Source organism: Mytilus edulis, chromosome 4 (assembly GCF_963676685.1).
Source record: "Mytilus edulis chromosome 4, xbMytEdul2.2, whole genome shotgun sequence".
In the NCBI taxonomy this organism is placed as follows: Eukaryota; Metazoa; Mollusca; class Bivalvia; order Mytilida; family Mytilidae; genus Mytilus; species Mytilus edulis.
This window is the reverse complement of record NC_092347.1, coordinates 2,648,008-2,672,587: the sequence shown is the minus strand read 5'-3', so window position 1 is coordinate 2,672,587 and position 24,580 is coordinate 2,648,008. Positions and strand designations below refer to the sequence as shown.

Sequence of the window (24,580 nt, the reverse complement as noted above, 5' to 3'; positions counted from 1 at the left end):
GCTCCTTGTCAACAGTTAATAATTAAACCCTACCACAACTTTTGATATAGTTTTCAATGACCTCTGGTGAGATACCATAGATTGCTCCTTATCTACAGTCAATAACTTAACCCTACCACAACTTTTGATATAGTTGTCAATAACCTCTGGTGAGATACCATATGCTGCTCCTTGTCAACAGTTAATAATTAAACCCTACCACAACTTTTGATATAGTTTTCAATGACCTCTGGTGAGATACCATAGATTGCTCCTTATCTACAGTCAATAACTTAACCCTACCACAACTTTTGATATAGTTGTCAATAACCTCTGGTGAGATACCATATGCTGCTCCTTGTCAACAGTTAATAATTAAACCCTACCACAACTTTTGATATAGTTTTCAATGACCTCTGGTGAGATACCATAGATTGCTCCTTATCTACAGTCAATAACTTAACCCTACCACAACTTTTGATATAGTTGTCAATAACCTCTGGTGAGATACCATATGCTGCTCCTTGTCAACAGTTAATAATTAAACCCTACCACAACTTTTGATAAAGTTTTCAATGGCCTCTGGTGAGATACCATAGATTGCTCCTTATCTACAGTCAATAACTTAACCCTACCACAACTTTTGATATAGTTGTCAATAACCTCTGGTGAGATACCATATGCTGCTCCTTGTCAACAGTTAATAATTAAACCCTACCACAACTTTTGATATAGTTTTCAATGACCTCTGGTGAGATACCATAGATTGCTCCTTATCTACAGTCAATAACTTAACCCTACCACAACTTTTGATATAGTTGTCAATAACCTCTGGTGAGATACCATATGCTGCTCCTTGTCAACAGTTAATAATTTAACCCTACCACAACTTTTGATATAGTTTTCAATGACCTCTGGTGAGATACCATAGATTGCTCCTTATCTACAGTCAATAACTTAACCCTACCACAACTTTTGATATAATTGTCAATAACCTCTGGTGAGATACCATATGCTGCTCCTTGTCAACAGTTAATAATTAAACCCTACCACAACTTTTGATATAGTTTTCAATGACCTCTGGTGAGATACCATAGATTGCTCCTTATCTACAGTCAATAACTTAACCCTACCACAACTTTTGATATAGTTGTCAATGACCTCTGGTGAGATACCATAGACTGCTCCTTCCATTGGAGCATGTTTCTTTAGAAAGTTATGTATAGTTCCATCTGTTGCTAATAGTTCTGCTAAAGGTAGGCACTCTTCAATCATCTGAACAAAACCTGTTTAAGAAAAGTATATAAATGTAAAGAGTCTTCTATTTCTTAAATTTGAAAATAAATCAAATTGAAAATATATTCATTCTTGAGACACATTATGGCTGAGTGGAATTTTTTTCAGGTCATTTTTTAATATATCTGAGTTATAATAAATGACCACAGATATTTTCTTATTGTCATTGACAAAATCACATCTTTCTTACAGGTATCAATTAATGAATTGATGTTTCCCTTATTACAAACAAATCCTTCTGAAGCTCACAAATCCCCTCCATTTCTTCCCTACTGGTAATATGTGTCTGTTACTCTTTGAATATTGAACAAAATCTCTATTTGATCACTCCTTAATGAAAATGTAATTATAGCATGCCTCACTCTTTTTTCAAATGGAAATATATCGTTTTACCTTTTTAACCCAATCAACCTAATGTATTACCATGTGTTATCCTCCTTGTTCAGAGAAAACAATATCTCCAGAGTACTTGTTGCTTCTTGGTCGTTATTTTACACCATTAAACAAGTTTATTAATAAATTTGATTTATACAAAATTAAACAGATATGTTACCAAAAATAGGTCAAAGTCTCAAATGGCTAGCTTGTATTATTTGTGACTAATCACTGTGAAATATTCAGTTACTCAAAGAGTAGAAGAATATGAAAACCTGTCCATTTTGTTTAGAAATTTGAATGATAAATATCAAAAACAACTCTGTAAAACCAGGTGGACAACTTTAACACATGTGTAATCCTCCTGTGAAGTCTAATGGATCTGGGTTAAAAACTGTAGGATCTGATTATACAAATTAGGTAGCATTTTCACTGCCCACAAGCTCCTTCTGTTTGTACACCCATCCACCCAAATTCCCCATACTATATTATTATCAAGTTTTTGATGAGAATGCACCTAATATTATGCTAAGAATATCTCTGTTAGTAAATCAATATATTGGAGACTGTGGCAAAAATATTTGTTTTTGTTTGACATGTTGTAAAATTTTAAATATTGGCAAACAGTTGAAGGAGTTGTCCGACAGATCCAAAAAAACAGTTGCAAGTTACAATTTATTATTGTAAATAGATAACTATATTCAATGTCATTTGGGGCCAGGTGGTCTAAGTAGTTACTACTGTAATCACTAGCCAGTCAACACTGAGGTTGTGGGTTCAAACACTGCACGTGTGGGTACACATAACTCGAACCTTAATTGACTAAGGTTGTCAGTTTCCCTATTGAAGCTCAAAAGTGGGGATAAAACATCAACAATCAATCAATGTCATTTCTGTTCTGAACAGTAAATCTGGGGAAATAAATGTCTAAGTTAATAGCTCAATCAATCAATCTACAAAGAACAAGAACCTTTGTTGATTGATTGATTGAGCTAAAAACAAAGGGTTAAAATTAGCCCTAAATTTTGTCAAATAGTTTTTCAAATCGGGCCAAAAATTACAAATTTCACATACAAATACTTGTGATAATACTATAAAGACAAAAAATATTTCTTTTTGGTACCTTCCTTGAAAATTGATAAAGCTATGATATTTGTATTCAAAGGTCAATTTTGGTAATTTTGTTCCATAATTGTAATTGTTTTTGGCATAATTAACCTTGGTCACCATGCAGGATCCCAAAATTTTTTTTATTGATGAATTCTATATCAAAATTGGAATCTTTTTGTTACAAAACTTTTTAAATACTAGGTGGTGGCCAAGGTTTTCCTAAAGCTTTAGATCTGAAAATCGCTCAAAATCATCATATTTTGACAAAATGTCCAAAATGGGCTTACTTTGGAGAATACCATGTATTTTTATGAAAATAATTGATTAATTTAGCATTACAACTTTTGTAAAAAGTAAAATCAATTCGAAAAGTCCATAATCACATGGCAAAATCAAATAACAAAACATATCTAAAACGAATGGACAAGAACTGTCATATTTTTGACGAATTCCGTTATATTTACATTGATGCGTTAACTAAACAGACGCAATAAATAAAATAGTCAGAATATAGGTACATCAGTCATTATCGTATAACAGTTTTAAAAGGAACAATTTAATAGATACCATTTAGAAACCAAATTGCGACTTTTTTGGTGTTTTATGATAAAGTTTATATTTTAGTCATTTTGTGCGATAAGTGAACCTCTTGTCCTTTAAAATGGATAACACCATACAGACACACAAGTACACATACTTTCCAATTCATCAATGTCAAGCTGCTGACCAAATATAAAGTTGCTCTGGTAAGTCAAACAGAAGTACAGGGTTATTTCAATATAGCAAACACTTTTAGACTGGATAAATAATTGACTTACCATGTTTACTACTTGTTGCTAATACTTTATATGGCGTTAGTTTTAGGTCTAAATTTTCTGTCTGAAGTAACTGAAATAAATACAAACAGAAAAGTCAGAATATAATTTATAATGTCAGACAAAAAATTACAACTGGCAATTTAGGGAATCTTAAAACAAAATATGAACAGAACCATTTAGAACAAAAAATTTCAGACATTTTACATATAAATGAATTAATGGTTTATCTAAAATCATACACTAAGTTTGTCAAAGATTCCCTCCAAGCATAGCTAGCAGCAACATACCCTAGCTGCAAAAATGTTATGATAAAGACACCTGACAAAAGAAATACTAAGCCTTTTTATTTGTTAAAACCTTGTTAAATGTAAAAAGTGTCTGGAATGAATAAATAAAATTATCTAATCATTGCATTTCCCATACCTCATATTAAAAGAGCCATTCTATTTTTTAATTGATTTTCGAAAAAATTATATGAAATTTAAGTGCAATCCAACAAATCAATATGTAGCTAAGTAAATATTTTGAGTTATTTCCCTTTAAATGGATATCATTTGATATGTTAAATATAGCAAAGGGGAATTCCAATTATAATAGACAGCCATTTTCCTAAATTCAGGAAAATGGTAGAAAAGATTATTTAAAAACAATGATGTAAAAGGTAAATCAGAAAATTGATAACAAAATCTAAACTTCTATATAATTATTATACATCAATATACACTACTATTCATTAAAATGTATAATATGAATCATGCATGATAAATTTAAAAGTGAAAGTTAGAATGCATTAAACATTATAACACTGAAATAAATAATCAATTAAACTTTTATTATTGATTTGCCAGTGAAACCCCAAAACAAGAGGCTCAATTGAACTTTATCTCACAATTGACATATACTGTTATATGGCATTCCATAATAGTAGCATTATTGACTTTAAGGAAATTACAATCACTTTTACTACAATTATAGTTCTTTTTAAGATTAAATAAGTTGAAAATAAACTCATCATAGACACCAGGATTAAAAGCATTTATATCATTATACCATTAAAGCTGAAATGTTTGCTACTTCATCATCAAGACATATAGAAACATCTGTCTATCATTCTGACAGAAAGTTTAAACATGAATATATAAAGAAAAATTAAAAAAAATGATGTAATGACAAACATGGAATTAAATGAAAACATTATTTAAGACTTTCAATAAATTCAGACATCAGTTTCAGAAACTAAAGTAGATTAAACTTTTTTAAAATACTAGTGTGTGTCAAGGTCATTTTAGACTGGACCTTTGTTCCTATACATAATGCATCAGCTGAGAAAACTAGAAGGTATAACCACCGTGACTACCCACAAGGGTCTGGCACTGTCCGGTTACAATTTGTAGTTATGTAGAACAGAAAAATTGACAAAAATCATTCATGCATATCAAATATGTTTTTGTAGATTTGAGTTTTCAGGAATATTGTATTGAAATAATCTCTATTTTAGAACTATGGACAGAGAAGACCAACGACGTTTCTTTGTTATTGGGTCTGCTATACTAGAAGTTGTTACTCCAGTGTTTAGACATAAGCTGGAGAACAATTACACTAACCATGGAGTAGCATGCTTGAGAGATTATCTAAACAGTCAGCCAGTGGTTCATACCCTATTCCATTTAAGACACAGATACATGACATGCTGTAAAGACAATGGTAACTGTAGAAGTAATCCAACCCTTCCAATCAACTACTGTCAATGGGACCTGTTGTATACAGAAAACCCAGGGCCAGGTCAACATTACTGTTACTGTAAATATACAGCTAAATCTGTCCAACTGGAGGATCTGGACATCACCCTGGCAGGCCTTATTCTTCTTAACTGCTGCACTCTGGGACCAGCCGAACAACAAGCAATCAAAATGCTCAGGCAGTACAAGAATGACTACTTAAGTCACAACACAAAATGTGGCATAACAAAACCTGAATATGATGCATTGTGGCCACATCTTACAAACTTTGTCTTACAACTTGATCCTACCAAACAAGATGATATTGTCAGAATAAAGAACAGGCCAATGGATGAATCACTTTGCACCAAATACTTCATTGACCTTTTGGATGTTCACAAGCAGTTGGATCAGGTAAGGGTGTTGCTAAACAGAGGAAATGGAAAATTGAACGGAAACGGAAAGAATTTTTTTTATAGACAGAATTTAAGATGGGGAGGGCTTGGGGGATAAGAACTATGAAAATCAATAGATCTTCTCTTGCTGATAATTTTTGCTATAAAAAGTTTCTATCTATTTTATATCATATATTTCAATATAACAGGAGAACATGCAAGTGAGAAAATTTGTCATGTAAGGTCAATAACTCCCATAAGAAGTCATTTGACTGTTTTGACGTGAATGGACATTAGGCATAGCTCAATATTGTAATAAAATTGAGAATGAAAACAAGGAATATGTCAAAGAGGAAACAAACCAACGAAAGAGCAGACAACATCCGTAGGCTACCAATGGGTCGTCAACACAGCAAGAAAATTCCAAACCGGAAGTTGGTATCAGGTGGCCCCTAAATAAAATTGTGTACTAGGTCAGTGAAAATGGGCGTCACACTCAACTCCAAAACATATAAATGAGATTAAATTGAACAAGAATGTGTCCACAGTACACGGATGCCCCACTCGCACTATCATTTTCTATGTTTAAAGGATTGTGAAATTGGAATAAATTCTCTAATTTGGCATTAAAATTAGAATGATCTTATCAAAGGGAACATGTATACTAAGTTTCAAGTTGATTGGACTTCTACTTTATCAAAAACTACCTTGACCAAAAACTTTAACCTGAAATTTGCACTATCATTTTCTATGTTCAGTGAACCATAAAATTGGGGTCAAAACTCTAATTTGGCATTTAAATTAGAAAGATCATATCATAGGGCACATGTATACTAAGTTTCAAGTTGATTGGACTTCAACTTCATCAAAAACTACCTTGACCAAAAACTTTAACCTGAAGCCAAAAACTTTAACCTGAAATTTGCACTATCATTTTCTATGTTCAGTGAACCGTAAAATTGGGGTCAAAACTCTAATTTGGCATTTAAATTAGAAAGATCATATCATAGGGCACATGTATACTAAGTTTCAAGTTGATTGGACTTCAACTTCATCAAAAACTACCTTGACCAAAAACTTTAACCTGAAGCCAAAAACTTTAACCTGAAATTTGCACTATCATTTTCTATGTTCAGTGAACCGTAAAATTGGGGTCAAAACTCTAATTTGGCATTTAAATTAGAAAGATCATATCATAGGGCACATGTATACTAAGTTTCAAATTTATTGGACTTCAACTTCATCAAAAACTACCTTGACCAAAAACTTTAACCTGAAGCGGGACAGACGGACGGACGGACGGACGAACGAACGGACGCACAGACCAGAAAACATAATGCCCCTCTACTATCGTAGGTGGGGCATAAAAATATATACAAGACTAACAAAGGCCAGAGGTTCCTGACTTGGGACAGGGGGAAAATGTGGCGGGGTTAAACATGTTGTGTGATGTCCCAACCCTCCCCTATACCTCTAGCCAATGAAGAAGAAAGAAACACATATAAAGCAATACACACAGTAAACCTAATTTTAAAAGAATCTGAGTCCTATGTCAGATTGGACATGTTTTTCACATCAGGTTTTTCTTTATTTATCGTGTTTTTTAATAGACAGCACAGTCAAGTTTGCATAATATAAGACTCTGTAGTTCATATCATTTAGGAATTTTGGATCTCAATGCTCTTCAACTTTGTACTTTATTTGGCTTTTTTTACTTTTTTGGATTCGAGCGTCACTGATGAGTCTTTTGTAGACGAAACGCGCGTGTGGAGTATATACAAAATTTAGTCCTGGTATCTACATGATCTATGACGAGTTTATTGACATTCAACGTTTTTTATCGGATATTTTTTTTTACTATCAATGTTGAACCTCAGAGGTTGAAAGGATCAACATTGATATTAAAAAAAAAATCTGATAAAAAATGTTGAATGTAAATGATATAAACCTGCAGAGTCTTATATTATAGGACTACAGTTTATCCCTATGTTTTAATTTTAGCCATGTTGGCTAACTTGGCTAACAGGCAGGGTTATCCAACACAGTTTTTAAAATAGATACACCAATGATAATTGTTGCAAAGTTTAATCAAAACTATCAGGGGACTCCCTAAGAGACATATGTTCATAAACATTTGGCCCAGTATTTTCAGAGACTGAGAAATTTTGTAAAAAATAACAAAGACGGATGACTAACGCCAGGTGACGAGAAAAGCTCACTAAGCAGGGCCAGGTCAGACATACATTTAATGATGTTTTTTAAAAGTCTATATTAAATTCATCATCATAGACTCTTCATATAGGAATTTAAATCAATATTACAGAGTTCAAGAGCATTGAGTTTGAGTTGCTGTTTGTTTTCTTTGAGGAAATATTTTTATAAAAAATATACATTGCAGGGTTAATCAAGATTTCTAATCAATATCAACTATTTTGAAATAATAATGTATTGAACAATTCAATATTTGGTAGGACTCACAAAGTACCTGCACTTTTGTCAGATTTTAACATAAGGGATTATTACACATCAAAGGTATACACCTGTATAAAGATTAATGTGAACTTTTTTAAGAACTTTAGACTCTAATGACATGAACTATAATGAAAAATGAAAAATAATTTGATAAAATGTTCATCTGAAAAGCTATGAATCTGATATGTTTTAATTGGTTAAACGTTAAATTACCATGAATTTGCACAGAATCATTACTCTGACGCTTCTCTAAACTGGACTCCTGTTGTGTTCACTTATCGCTAAACTGACGGTGCACGGTGCAAGGCTATAGATGGAATGGCAGACCAGTTTAACACTTCTCTTTCATCACAAAACATCTAATAAAACCTTCTTATTATTAGATTGCACTTACAGTTCAAGAGCTGAATTCTACATTTCAAACATTAAGCACAACAGTCCATGGACTTAATACGTCATTACAAGGAATAGGATGGAATATGCATGGATCATTCCAGGGAGTAAACACAACTTTACAAGGAATACAGACAACAATGGATGTAAGTTGTCATGTTAAAAAATTACAAAATGGCTTTACTATCAGCTAAGATCAACTAACAACTGAAATTATAGTTCTATTAAAAATTTGTATTATTTTATTTTACAATTTCAAAGAAATACTGTAAACCAATCATTAATGCGGGTACTTTATTTCGCCTTTAGCCCTTTCTAGCCCAATTTGCATCGATTTAATTTCAAGATTTTCCAATGTTCTTGATGCAATTAGCCAAGCTAAATATTCACAATACTCTTGTGATGTATTTTCTCACGAAAGTAAATAAAATATCTCTATCTTTTGTTGTATGATATATCCAGAAAAACACTTCTGACTCATGAAATTTATAATATGTTGTTTTCATATTTTAAATCTCCACGTTATGATTTTCAAGTGATTTTGGAGCCACAAATATAGAGATAACATGTTATCTTAAATAAATGTTTACTGGGTTCTTGTATATACTTGATATTCCTACTTGCAAATTATTTGACACCTAGTCTTTTTACATGTTCATTGACAAAAAAACTACCCAAAGATACCAGGCTTAAAGTTTCAAAACGGAAACAAATATAAGAAAAAATAATCTGCACTAATGTTTCAAAAATGAAATGTGATATTTAATTAAGAAGGCATTTAATCAGAAGTAAATAAAATGGTTTATTAGATAAACCTGCATGAAGACACCTTTAAGTATGGTGTCAATAATGACTGTTAAAGTCCAATTACTCTGGAATGACAAACCAGAAATTTTCAAAATCAAACGGGTATCAACCAAACCCAACAAGTGTCAAGTGTGTATGAATTTGATCAAAGCATACTATAGCTATATTCAACAATTTCAGCAAAGATGTAAAGATGTCGGTAAATAAATCAAAACTTAATCTGGTTATGGTAGAAGTAGAAATGTGAGTTTCTGAATTCATCATTTTAAATATAAGAAAAAACCTCATATATGTTTGATGCTTTTTAAAAAAAAATTTCATTAAAAAAGTTATTTTCCAAACATTTTCACCAACATATGATATACCCATCTACATATAAGACACTGCTACTGTGCAACATTCCATTACCCTCATACATTGTCATACCTTCAAATAAAAAAAACCTGCAGTCATACATTGGATTCACATTGTCGTCATCGTCCGCATACTCTGAAGACAGTTGGTTTCCGGGACAAAAACTTTAGTATAAGTAAATAGAAATCTATGAAATTTATACACAAGGTTTATAACATCAAAAGGAAGGTTGGGATTGATTTTAGAGTTATGGTCCCAACAGTTTAGGAATTAGGGGCCAAAAAAGGGGCCCAAATAAGCATTTTAGTAATTTCTAGACAATAACAAGAGTTAAGTTTAAACATATTTACTTTATATTGGATTTGAAAACAAGTTATTGCAACTTTTATTAATCCCTTTCCACTTTGCAGGTGCGAGTGCTGCCTAGTAGCGGCATTAGCCTGCTCTTTTTCAAAATCTACAAGGGTGTCTTTTACGTGCAAGAGATTTGGCTCTCTCTTAACATGTGCACAGGTCAGCCATTTGTGGTCCCCTTCCAACAGACTATCATCATTTCCTCAAGACCATACTAGCAAATAGTTTAAGTGCATGATTCTCTGAAATTATAACACAAGTTTTCATACCACAAAGGGATGGTTAGGATTGACTTTTGGGGGTTATCGCTCAAACCATATAGGAATTTGGGGCAAAAGTGGGGTGAAAACAAGTGTTTCCTAGTTAATGGACAAATAAGACAATTTTAAAGCAGTCTAAGGGAGGTAATCCAGTTTGAATTTAAATGGGTATTAATGGTTGCAAACTCCATTAGAAATTTGAATGAGATTATGACCCTATTTTGAGGAAAGATTTGTTTTTAGAAAAAGAACTAGAGGCTCTAAAGAGCCTGTGTCACTCACCTTGGTCTATGTGAATATTCAACAAAGGACACAGATGGATTCATGACAAAATTGTGTTTTGGTGATGGTGATGTGTTTGTAGATCTTACTTTACTGAACATTCTTGCTGCTTACAATTATCTCTATCTATAATGATTGGCCCAGTAGTTTCAGTGGAAAATGTTAGTAAAAATTTTATGAAAATTGTTAAAAATTTACTATAAAGGGCAATAACTCCTTAGGGGGTCAATTGACCATTTGGTCATGTTGACTTATTTTTAGGTCTTACTTTGCTGTAAATTATTGCTGTTTAAAGTTTATCTCCATCTATAATAATATTCAAGATAATAACCAAAAACGGCAAAATTTCCTTAAAATTACCTTAAAATGGGGTAGTTGAAACAAGAGGCTCTCAAGAGCCTGAATCGCTCACCTTAATTCTTTTGGTTAAATCTCTCATCAATGATTATTTTGGCTTTTCAATTTATTTAAATGGTTTTTGGATCGTCCTATTTTCTTCAAAAGCCAAAAAAAATAATCATTTTCTCCTATGTTCTATTTTAGCCATAGGAGCTTTGTTTCTTGACATACAAGGAAATAAAATATAAAATTTATACTAGATACTCTGAAACTCATTTAGCCTAAGTTTGGCTGAAATTGATACAGCAGTTTCAAAGGAGAAGATTTTTTAAAGTAAGTCAACATGATGAACAAATTGTGAAAAAAGTCTTTAAAGGGCAATAACTCCTTAAGGGGTCAATTGACAATTTTGGTCAAATTGACTTAATTGAAGATCTTACTTTGCTGAACATTATTGCTGTTTACAGTTTATTTCTATCTATAATTATATTCAAGATAATAACCAAAAACAGCAAAATTTCCTTAAAATTATCAATTCAGGGGCAGCAACCCAACAACAGGTTGTCTGATTCATCTGAAAATTTTAGGGCAGATAGATCTTGACCTGATAAACAATATTACCCAACGTCAGATTTGCTCTAAATGCTTTGGTTTTTGAGTTATAAGCCAAAAACTGCATTTGACCCCTATGTTCTATTTTTAGCAATGGCGACCATGTTTGTTGATAGATCATAACTTCGGATACAATTTACAAACTAGATACCCTAAGGAACATTCAGTTAAAGTTTGGAAGTATTTGGCCCAGTAGTTTCAGAGAAGAAGATTTTTGTAAAAGATTACTAAGATTTACAAAAAATGGTTAAAAATTGACTATAAAGGGCAATAACTCCTAAAGGGGTCAACTGACCATTTCCGTCATGTTGACTTATTTGTAAATCTTACTTTGCTGAACATTATTGCTGTTTACAGTTTATCTCTATCTATAATAATATTCAAGATAATAACCAAAAACAGCAAAATTTCTTTAAAATTACCAATTCAGGGGCAGTAACCCAACAACAGGTTGTCTGATTCATCTGAAAATTTCAGGGCAGATAGATCTTGACCTGATAAACAATATTACCCCTGTCAGATTTGCTCTAAATGCTTTGGTTTTTGAGTTATAAGCCAAAAACTGCATTTGACCCCTATGTTCTATTTTTAGCAATGGCGACCATGTTTGTTGATAGATCACAACTTCCGATACAATTTACAAACAAGATACCCTAAGGAACATTCAGTTAAAGTTTGGAAGTATTTGGCCCAGTAGTTTCAGAGGAGAAGATTTTTGTAAAAGATTACTAAGATTTAGGAAAAATGGTTAAAAATTGACTATAAAGGGCAATAACTCCTAAAGGGGTCAACTGACCATTTCCGTCATGTTGACTTATTTGTAAATCTTACTTTGCTGAACATTATTCCTGTTTACAGTTTATCTCTATCTATAATAATATTCAAGATAATAACCAAAAACAGCAAAATTTCCTTAAAATTACCAATTCAGGGGCAGCAACCCAACAACAGGTTGTCTGATTCATCTGAAAATTTCAGGGCAGATAGATCTTGACCTGACTGATAAACAATATTACCCAACGTCAGATTTGCTCTAAATGCTTTGGTTTTTGAGTTATAAGCCAAAAACTGCATTTGACCCCTATGTTCTATTTTTAGCAATGGCGACCATGTTTGTTGATAGATCATAACTTCGGATACAATTTACAAACTAGATACCCTAAGGAACATTCAATTAAAGTTTGGAAGTATTTGGCCCAGTAGTTTCAGAGGAGAAGATTTTTGTAAAAGATTACTAAGATTTATGAAAAATGGTTAAAAATTGACTATAAAGGGCAATACCTCCTAAAGGGGTCAACTGACCATTTCCGTCATGTTGACTTATTTGTAAATCTTACTTTGCTGAACATTATTCCTGTTTACAGTTTATCTCTATCTATAATAATATTCAAGATAATAACCAAAAACAGCAATATTTCCTTAAAATTACCAATTCAGGGGCAGCAACCCAACAACGGGTTGTCTGATTCATCTGAAAATTTCAGGGCAGATAGATCTTGACCTGATAAACAATATTACCCCTGTCGGATTTGCTCTAAATGCTTTGGTTTTTGAGTTATAAGCCAAAAACTGCATTTGACCCCTATGTTCTATTTTTAGCAATGGCGACCATGTTTGTTGATAGATCAAAACTTCGGATACAATTTATAAATAAGATACCCTAAGGAACATTCAGTTAAAGTTTTAAAGTAATTGGCCCAGTAGTTTCAGAGGAGAAGATTCTTGAAATAGTTTACGACGACAGACGACGACAGACGACAGACGACGGACGACGACAGACGCCAAGTGATGGCATAAGCTCACTTGTCCCTTCAGGACAGGTGAGCTAAAAAAGGGGGGGGAAGGGGTAAACAAGAAACTGTAGAAGGGAACAATATTTTCTCATTTCTGATTTTAGAAATTAAAAAGAAAATATTTTTTGGAATGGGGTCAATGTGCAACAGCATTGTGTATTGCACAAAAGCAAAAAAATTGAGTATAAATTCAAAACATATAACCACTTCTAAGTTCTTTCACTACAGTTGTTCTGTGTCAGAAACCTATTATGTGACAAATATTTAATTACAATCCAAATTCAGACCGGTATCAAGTGCTTATATTGTGTCAATTTTTGCCCCAACTGTTCAGGGTTGCACATGTGCGGTTGTATTCAGCTGCCCTCAGCAAAGCAATTTTCATATATTGGTATGACGTTGGCGTCGTCGTCCGAAGACACATTGGTTTTCGCACTATAACTTGAGTTTAAGTAAATAGAAATCTATGAAATTTAAACACAAGGTTTATGACCATAAAAGGAAGGTTGGGACTGATTATAGGAGTTTTGGTCCCAACAGTTTAGGAATTAGGGGACCAAAGGGTCCAAAATTAAATTTTGTTCGATTTCATCAAAAAATGAATAATTGGGGTTCTTTAAAATGCTGAATCTAACTGTGTATGTAGATTCTTAATCTTTGGTCCAGTTTTCAAACTAGTCTACATTAAGGTCCAATGGGTCCAATATTAAACTTAGTTTGATTTTAACAAAAATTGAAATCTAGGGGTTCTTTGATATGCTGAATCTAAACATGTACTAAGATTTTTGATTTTGGGCCCAGTTTTCAAATTGGTCCAAATCGGGGTCCAAAATTAAACTTTGTTTGATTTGAACAAAAATTGAATTCTTGGGGTTCTTTGATATGCTGGATCTAACATGTACTTAGATTTTTAATTCTGGGCCCAGTTTTTAAGTTGGTCCAAATGGTGGTCCAAAATTAAACTTTGATTGATATCAACAAAAATTGAATCCTTAGGGTTCTTTGATATGCTGAATCTAAACATGTATTTAGATTTTTGATTATAGGCCAAGTTTTTAAGTTGGTCCAAATCGGGGTCCAAAATTAAACTTTGTTTGATTTCAACAAAAATTGAATATTTGGGGTCCTTTGATATTTGCTTAATCTAACCATGTATTTAGATTTTTGATAATTGGGCCCGGTTATCAAATTGGTCCACATTGAGGTCTAAAGGGTCCAAAATTGAACTTTATTTGATTTCATCAAAAATTGAATCCTTGGGGTTCTTTGATATGCTGAATCTTTCCATGTATTTAGATTTTGTATATTGGACCATAATAGGTAAATGTTCAATTAAAAAAATTTAAGTTTCTTAGACCACATTCATTCTGTGTCAGAAACCTATGTTGTGTCAACTATTTAATCACAATCCAAGTTCAGAGATGTATCAAGCTTGAATGTTGTGTCCATATTTGCCCCAACTGTCCAGGGTTTGAACTCTGTGGTCTTATAAAGATGCACCCTGTGGAGCATCTGGTTTGAATTTGTGTTTACAAAAGACTTTTATCAAACATTAATGAACTAAATTTCACAAAAATTTTATTTGCAGGTTTACATATTATACATTACAAATGTTCAAATATCATTGGCCTCCTACCCATACACAGGAAGTCGTTGTAAATGGACAGACAGACAGTCAAAATGAAAACTATAGAAAGTCTGCGATGGTAGAACTTAATTACATATTCCAAGTTTAAGTGTGTGACAAATATGCATTTAATATTACTTGATAACATAAGTATAAAATCACATGTATAAGAAATAAATAGTTAAATTGCCTCTAATTTCAATGCAACTTTTAGACTTATAAATTTGTTTTATTATCAGAAACTACTCTACTATGCTGAAAAAGGAGTAACCTGTACATGTCAAAGAGAAAATCATGATACCCACAGTAAGTGGTGTCACATATATTATTCTAGATGTTTATATGTAAAATGTCTACCTTTTTTAAGAGCTCAGTGTTTAAAAAGTAACTAGCATGATTTATAAATCAGTAATTAAAATATCAATATTAAGTAATTTAATGTTTAGTTACAAATATCAATAATGTATAGAAACCATGTTTATTTCAAAATAAGAAGTGTTTAAAGTACATCTACCAAATATTACTAGAACCATACAAATTTTAAAGTAGAAATTTCGTTAAGAAATCATACAAATTATGTTGGTGTACAATAAATTATTTAATCATGATAATTGATCTCCAAGTGTAAATTATAATGGTTAAAGTTTGATCAATTCATTTTATTTAAATTTGTTTTAAAATTACAAATATTGTGAAATACCATATTTATATCCTTACTAATTTATGAACTTCCCTGCCTAAATTGTTTTTTAAATTTTCATTTATTTTCTATCTATAGGACAGCAAAGGAAGTCCTACAAACTAGGACAAGATATCTTCTATCAGATTCATCAATTTACTACAGTATCTTGCAGTACAGTCTTTTCATATAGCAAAGCTGTGATAACAAATGATGGACATGTGGCCTATATACAATGGGATAGGTATTCAATTGATATTTATAGTACAGATGGTTCACATGTTGATACAATACAAATACAGAATATGCCATGGGATATGACTTTATTCAACAACTCTACAGTAGCTGTTACACTGTTTATCTGTGACAGAATAGACATATGGAACATAAATAATAGACAGAAAGTGAAATCAATACAATTATCTACATCATGCTATGGCATCACAACTATAAACAACAAGTTAGTAGTAAGCTGTCCTGGAGGATTGTTGATCATAGATCCTCAGACAGAGATCGTGGAGAAGACCATTGATACTGGTAATTGTACTCCTATCAGACTGTGTGGTTCTGGTGATAGTATATTTTACACAAATGAAAGTCATTCCCTGTACCATTACAGTCACTTTAATAACAAGATTACCAAAGTGAAGTTATCATCACAGCCCTTTGATGTGACCACACTACAAGATGGCAGTGTGTATGTGATATGTGATGATGGATCAGTACAACATGTGTCATCTGATGGAAAGAAGTATAAACATGTTACTACAAAGGGACTGACATCAGTCGGAATTGTTTGGGGAATAAGTTATAATCCTGTACAAAAGAAACTGGTCATTTTAGATGATGACTCAACAACAGTGTTTAATGAATGCTGATACAAGGATTAAAAATTAATTAACAATTTTTCATTAGTTTCATCCCAATGAACTATTTACTGCAAGGTATTATAGTAAATGTGAAAGATCTTGTGATAAAATAAATATAAAATATACACTAGTTATATTTTATCTTAACTGGTATCTGAGTTAGAATACCAGTGAGAAAGTTAAAATAGTAATGACAAAGCCATTGAGAAAACATGTATCTTGTTTTCTTTTTTTTAGGTTCCTCATTACAGTTACCTGTATAAGCCCTTTCTAAATCACTATACATTTTACTGTTAAATAACATTGAGACACTTAAATATCATAGTAAATTGTAATACTGGACGTAACACTGTTTGAACAGGGGTAGTAGAACAAGAGCAAATAAAGTATATCTGATAAATTAATAAAAGGCACTTTATGTAAGTTCAATAGCTTATAGTTGTTTGTTGAGCATAGGCTATAAGATTCATGATTTTGATAAAATTGCCCAAAATGAACTCTTTTACATTCATGATGTTTTCAAGTCTGCTGGATTTTTATCCTTACGTATGAAGCTTTTGTTTAACAAAATAAGAAAGTTTTTTTCTGATTTACAGTTTGATGCACCTTCTGTAGAGCCCTTTGAGTCTGCAGAATATCTTCCAAATTGTATAATATGGCCGTCTTTTAATTCTAAGATATATATATATATATACTTGTGATATTAACTAAAGTTATAGATACTTGTAGCCAATATTAAGCTTAAACATCAGTCATTGTTACAAGGTTCATCTGGCACATAACAACATAAAATCAGTAAAGGTACTATTTTTAAATCCCTACAAAAGTTCAACTATCTAGGTATCACTGACCTTATCCATCAGAGTTATAATCTGTAGTATAAGTTGATCCTGACGTAAATCATCACCATGTTTAAACATCGTCACGTATTCACTTCCTGTACTTGTTTTAAAAGTCAGTCTACATGGCATCAAAGCGCTCTGTAAAATATTGTTTATAGTTGTACAAGAAATTACACATTAATCCTAATCTCGGTACATTTTATATGTAACACTTATAAATTTTGTAATTGGGTCTTAAGGACATACAATACAGTTCAAACCCATGATGATTTTATTACAAACATTTGCATACAAGCTGTTTTTCCCCATAGCAATTCTAATATGTAATAAAAAATATACCTTCAACATTTCTGTTTTTGGGATATTTCTATCGTTTGGATAGACATTCCTTACTTTTTTATTTCAACAGATAACCAGGTGCTCTGCAGGGCACAGCATTATACGACCGCAGAGGGCAACCCTGTACAGTTGGGGCAAGTTGGGACACAACATTCAAGCTTGATACAGCTCTGAATTTGGATTGTGATCAAAACAAATGTCAAAATCTTACAAATCTATTATGCAATATTGTGCAATCAAAGATTTCTTCTTCAAACTTTCCAAAAATTTGGAATTTGAGATACTTGGGGCAAAAAAATAACAACTACAACCCCCTTTTTTTTTGGCAATAAGTTTGAAATCTGACTTTTCTTTATACACTATTTACAAGTAGTGTAAGGGAGGTAAATCTGAACATACCAAACATTGTATGTTAACTGTTTTTTAATTACCTCCCTTACTCTGCTTTTAAATTGTCTTAATTTGACCAGTAAAACCTTGTTTCCCCTTTTTTTGCCCCTAATTCCAAAATATTTGGACCATAACCCCAAAAATCAATTCCAACCTTTCTTTTGTGGTATTGAACATTCTGGTAAAAAAAATTAGTGATCCATTCACTAAATCAAAAGTTATTGTCTGGAAAACCTAGTTTTTTCCCTTTTTTTGCCCCTAATTCCAAAACATTTTAGCCATAACCCCTAAAAGTCATAACTATCCATCCCTTCATGGTATGGAAACTTGTGGTATAATTTCAGAGAGATTCATACACTAAAACACAAGTTATTATTTGAAAACTACAAAAATGCTTATTTTGGGCCCCTTTTTGGCCCCTAATTCCTAAACTATTGGTACCATAATCACCAAAATCAATCCCAACCTCCCTTTCGTGGTACAGTAGACTCCACCTAATCGGTATCGGTTAAACGAATATATCGGCTATTGTAATATTATTTCAAAACACCGAACCATTTCCTATACATTTCAGTCAAAATACATCGGATAATCGAATATCGGTTATTAGAATATATCGGCTAATTGGATAGGAATATTCTTGAAAAATGTGTGAAAACCATGTACAATCGAATATTTTATATTTTTCTTGACAGGAAATGAAGCCGGAAGTTGCGCCATTACGAAATTTAAGAAAACTTCAGTACAGAAATGTTTCATTTTATTAATAAAAACGATCTTTTATAGTCAAATAAAACATATTTTTTCTTGTTGTCTTGTTTATTTTATGAATCTGATATTATATTTTGCCTAAGATGTTTTTGTTATGTGTTTATCCAAATGTGATCGTTATTGATTATCATTTACTTCACAAACAAGGACACGACAGAAATGATAAACTGTGCGTGATGATTATCAATGTTTATTAAATATGAATGATCCTCTTTCTCAACAATTTATTAAAATATATATAGAAGTCCCGTGTAAAAATAAGGAATCGTGTGTCAATAGCATATCCCAGGTGATACGCCATTTTCCTAATTTACATAATATTCAGCCTTTTATTTTGAACTGAGACTACTATAACACATAGTAGTCTCAGTTTTGAACCACGACAGATAAGATAGAAAAGCAAATTAATTTTACTCATCTTGATGTCCAATTTTATAATCATAAAAATAGTTGTATTACTTGAAATTGGAAATGTGTTTCATAAATAAAAAACTGTAGAAAATAAGATCCGAGTTCGATTATAGTTAGAAGTTTATAGCTATTAATAGATTTACCTGTGGCCTACTTCCGAGAATTCATAGTTATTTTTAGCTTTTACCTGTTTTAACACACAAATGAAACAAATCACGCAAAAACAAGTCTCATTATTTAAGAGGTACATATTTTATTCAGATAATCAACACATAATTAAAAAATCAATATACTGACAGATAGGCAAAATACATTATAATCAACTGATCGATCTATTACTCAATCAACTGAATTATCCGAACTTGTACCTGAAAAAACATTGAGATTAGTTACAAATTTCCATTAATAAAGCAGCTATAATAGCTATTGGTATCTTAGGGTTGTGTCTGTATATTTTGAAAAAAAACTTGGAGGAATATACGTTCATCGGCTAATTGAATATATCGGACAATCGGATATTTTTAGCTGACATTTTGTGTATCCGATTGGCCGGAGTCTACTGTATTGAACTTTCTGGTAAAAAAATTTAGTGATCCATTAATTATTCCATTTACTAAATCAAAAGTTATTGTCCGGAAACTAAATGTGTCTTCCGACGACGACGACATGATACCATTATACAACTCAAAAATTTTTTTGCGATTCCTATATAAACAAGCAAATTTTTGTAGAAACATTATGAAAATCTTCTTAAAATAAATATGCTCTTCATATGTACAACAGTTCTTTTGAAATGATTAATACTAAACAAAGTTTCAGGATTTTGGAGAAAAAAAGCATTTTTAGTGGTATATTAGCAACATCATTACCTTTCCTGGAACTGTTTCATATGCCCTTCAGGAGGCTTGAGGGTATAAAAATTTCAGAAAATTTGTTTTGTTTTCATTACAAATCTTATTTATCTATTTATTAATTGTTACTTTATCATATGGTACAAAAATCATTCAAAGCAAGAAGAATGTGTCCAAAGTCATGGATGCCCCACTCGAACTATAATTTTTAATGTTCAATGGACCGTGAAATTGAGTAAAAAATAATTTGGCATTAAAATAAGAAAGATTTACCATAGTGAGAATGTGAACTAAGTTTCAAGTTGATTGAACTTCAACTTCATCAAAAACTACCTTGACCAAAAACTTTAACCTGAAACTCGCACTTTCATTTTCTATGTTCAGTGGAGCATGAAATTGGGGTAAAAAGTCTAATTTGGATTCTAAATTAGAAAGATCATATCAAAAGGAACATGTGTACTAATTTTCAAGTTGATTGGACATCAGCTTCATCAAAAACTACCTTGACCAAAAACTTTAACCTGAAGCGGGACGAACGAACGAATGAACGAATGGACGAACGGACAAACTAATGGAGAAATGGACGCACAGACCAGAAAACATAATGCCTACTGTAGGTGGGGCATAAAAATCAATTCGCTTTGGTCCCAGATGACTTTTAAAATGTATATATCATTGAAAAAGCTCCAAATTATCTCCCTTTGGTGCAAAAAGGCCTTTTCTTGGCATTAAAATTGAAATATCTTTTTTAACTCATCAGTGACCTATACTTTTTTATTATTACTTTCAAATAAGCTGTACTAAAACTAAACTATTGTAAAATTTGAGCGACTTCTGTAATTAAGTTTTTTTTTATTTCAATATTACCTCTATTATTTCAACAGAAAAAAAGTACCTATACAAAATGTGTGCTTCTTTCGAAGGCAGATTGTGAGCGTAAATGAACGGTGACCCCATTTTTAAATTTTTTTTTTTTTATTAAGATTCAAATAAAGTTCATTTATAAAAAAATATAGCGAAATCCTGTATTAAGAAAAAAAATCAATTTAGACCCACGAGCCCCCTTAATGGTAAGCTTTTCAGCATTGTTCAGCATGAAATCTATTAATTTGAGTAATGATGGTCTGTAGGGAAAAGTAAATCAGACAGCAAGTAAACAAATTAAAGTTGACAAATAATAGACATTTAGATGTCACCATCAGTTAACTTTTCAAATGGACAAGTGCTTACATCTAAAGTTAGCTTACAGTGAGTTGACTGTTAGTGTTGCTCTCCACCAATTGCAACCCATTCAAAATTTTGACCAAATTGCAATTTGTTTTTTAAACAAACCAAATTGTTCAACTGGTCAGAATATTGAACAAATTGTTCAGTCAAAATGTGAAAGTGCAAGGTGATAAAATAAAACATACTTACAATCCTATAAGACTTTAACTCCACTTTAATGATGTTGTGACAAAATTACTTACAGTCCTATAAGACTTTAACTCCACTTTAATGATGTGACAAAATTAGTTTATCAGTTTGTATAGTTATATTATAGTCATTTCCATGCTGAAGAGGAACTGTTTATTTTGAATTGCTATAAAATTGTCCAAACTAAGCTTTCATATAGTTTTTCTTTCTAAAAGTATTCTATATTTATAAGAATCAGATATCATTTTAAATAAAACATCATAAATTCAGTAAAATATGTATGAAATAACAATATGCTATTGATAAGTTTTCAGGGGAGATAACCTAAAATATTATTCTTTTGAATAAAGACTTTTTGAAAGAAAAGTCATTATCTCCCCCATGGAAACTTCCTACAAACATATATTGCAATTTTACACATATTTTACTGAATATGAAATGTTTTAATTCACATAATGTCTGATTCTTATAAATATAGAATACTTTTAGAAAGAAAAACTATATGAAAGCTTAGTTTGGACAATTTAATAGCAATTCAAAATAAACAGTTCCCCTTCAGCATGGAAATGAATATAATATAACTATACAAACTGATAAACTAATTTTGTCACAACATCATTAAAGTGGAGTACAAGTCTTATAGGATTGTAAGTATGTTTTATTTTATCACCTTGCACTTTCATGACTTGGCTGTGGTTTTCTACAGCAGTTGGTTCAAATTTCTGACCAGTTGAACAATTTGATTTTATAAAACAAATTGCAATTTGGTCAAAATTATTTGGTCAAAATTTTGAATGAATTGCAATTGGTGGAGAGCAACACTAACAGTCAACTCACTGTAAAATTCCTTCCTCAATTTTATCAATTGGTATTGAAAAGACTTAACAGTGACGCTCACATCAAGCATGTTAAAAAGGACAAATAAAGTGCAAAGTTGATGACCATTGAGGACTAGGTATACTTTGCCAACTCTGTTGTACACATTCTGATTTATATATGTTTATTTTCTAATTAAAAGTGCACTGATTTTAAAAGATTTCTCACCTTTAATAGTGTAGCCTTTTCAACACAGATACCATTCACTTTAACATTGGGATCTAAGGGTAGAGGCAAGTCATCAAAACTGGCAAAGTTTATTTTGGTTACCTCAGGATCTTGCAGTAGGGCTCGAAGTCTTTCTATCTTAAATGTTAGTACATGTATATATGTTAAAACTCTTATATATTAATTACAGTATATGTATGTATGTTAAAACTTGTATACTGTGGATTCATTTATTTTCGTGGGTACCAATTTTCGTGGTTTGAGGAAAACTTACATATTCGTGGATATTTAATTTCATGGTTTTTGGCAAAGTCTACACTCATTCCTTTACAAAATTTTAATTTTGTTGAACATTTGAATTCGTGGTTCTCCTGTACCCACGAAATCCACGAATATTGGTATCCAACGAATATTAATGAATTCACAGTATAATAATTACAGTATATTTATACATGTTAAAACTGTAATATAATAATTACAATCATCACTGTTCATTTATGCAATTATTTTTTTCTCTCAACAAAACCATATACGATCAATGTTGGATGTTGGATATTAAAAGTTTAATTTTAGAGTGATATACTTTGGATTGATTATAATTTGTTTGATACCAATTTTTGTGGGTTTCGTTGGCAGAGTTGAACCAATAATTTTAATTCTTCATGTGAAAAATAATTAGGTGTTAAAATTGACAGCACACTTAATTTGAGAAATCAAATTGATCAAGTTTGTGCTATCATCCAGAATATACCTTCTTTCTAAAATAAAGAAATTTTTAGATATAAATGCAAAGAAAACATATTTATACAATGGGTATATTTTGCCCCTAATTGACTACTGCTGTATTATTTGGGGTGAATGTAAAAATGAAGGGATTTATAACAAGAATTTTAAAACTCCAAAAAAAGGCAGCCAGATTAATTCTAGATGCAGATCTTTATCTCCCTCAGCCCCTTATTAAAAAAACTTGGGTGGATGACAGTTGACAATAAATAAAATACCACAAATATTTACTTCTATATAAATGTATGCGTATGGAAGCACCAATGTACCTAGTTCAAAAGTTTAAACTGAAATCAGATAATAATCCTTACTCCTTAAGAGGTGTCATTCAAGGTAATCTGATAGTTCCTAAGCCAAAAGCTGAGCTATTTAAGAAATACTTTGTTTATTCTGGATCAATGTTATGGAATGAACTACCACACAAAATGGGTAAAGCTCAAAACACTTTTACCTTTAAGCAAAGTATCAAGAAGTACCTAACACAATCTTTATAAGAAATGTTTTCTACAATGTATTTGTATATTTTTTATTTTCACTCGATTTTTGACTACATGTACATCTGAAACAACATTATATCTTATGTTAATAACAATACATTGGACTACATGACTGTAAATTAACTGTGTAAATATCTGTTTTTGGTTGTATTGTAATTTGTATGTGAGGACCTCAGGTAAGATTAGTTTATTGTAACTAACTGAATTTACCCTCTTTAAATAAAGAATTTATTATTATATTATTATTAATAATTGCATTGTTCAAGGAATAACATGTTTTCAATAGGCTTTGAAAAGAGAAATTGGCAAAACCATGAAAACAAATATCCCTGAATATGCAAGTTTTTAGCAATTCTCGAAAATCTATACCCATCAAAAAATACATGAATCCACAGTATCTTATTTGTGACTTATAATTCTATGACTGAAAATTCATACAAAAAGTAATAATCTGTGGGCAAAGAAAGACATATATCAATGTTAGGATACTAAGAGATTAATTCTAGAGTGGTATATATATTATATACCAAAGCAGTCAATTTTGTATCCTTAACAAACATATTGTCATTTTGTTTATTTTCTTTGGTTGCGTCTTCTGGCATCGGACTCAGACTTCTCTTGGGCTGAGTTTTAATGTGCGTGTTGTTGTGGGTTTGCTTTTCTACATTGGTTAGAGGTATAGGGGGAGGGTTGAGATCTCACAA

At 31.6% G+C, this 24,580-nt stretch overlaps 2 protein-coding genes across 4 annotated transcripts in view; one reads left to right on the top strand and one right to left on the bottom strand.

Annotated features, from left to right (window-relative positions):
* LOC139518744 (phosphatidylinositol 3-kinase catalytic subunit type 3-like) overlaps positions 1-24,580 on the bottom strand; it is a 53,603-nt gene that overhangs the window by 10,404 nt on the left and 18,619 nt on the right. The window contains exons 15-19 of one of the 3 annotated variants that reach the window (XM_071310300.1): positions 22,597-22,734; positions 17,384-17,512; positions 3,579-3,648; positions 1,141-1,265; positions 615-642 (exon numbers count right to left, since the gene is read on the bottom strand). In XM_071310300.1, the coding sequence (XP_071166401.1) occupies positions 615-642; positions 1,141-1,265; positions 3,579-3,648; positions 17,384-17,512; positions 22,597-22,734 (490 nt within the window). Of the gene's footprint in view, positions 1-614; positions 643-1,112; positions 1,266-3,578; positions 3,649-17,383; positions 17,513-22,596; positions 22,735-24,580 lie in introns of all 3 variants that reach the window. The other 2 variants (XM_071310298.1, XM_071310299.1) reach the window with 2 other exon arrangements.
* On the top strand, positions 4,138-16,657 carry LOC139518745 (uncharacterized). Its single transcript, XM_071310301.1, has 5 exons — positions 4,138-4,239; positions 5,077-5,710; positions 8,547-8,702; positions 15,224-15,290; positions 15,763-16,657. Exons 2-5 carry the CDS (start codon positions 5,081-5,083, stop codon positions 16,539-16,541), a joined length of 1,632 nt encoding a protein of 543 aa, XP_071166402.1. The 5' UTR covers positions 4,138-4,239; positions 5,077-5,080; the 3' UTR covers positions 16,542-16,657.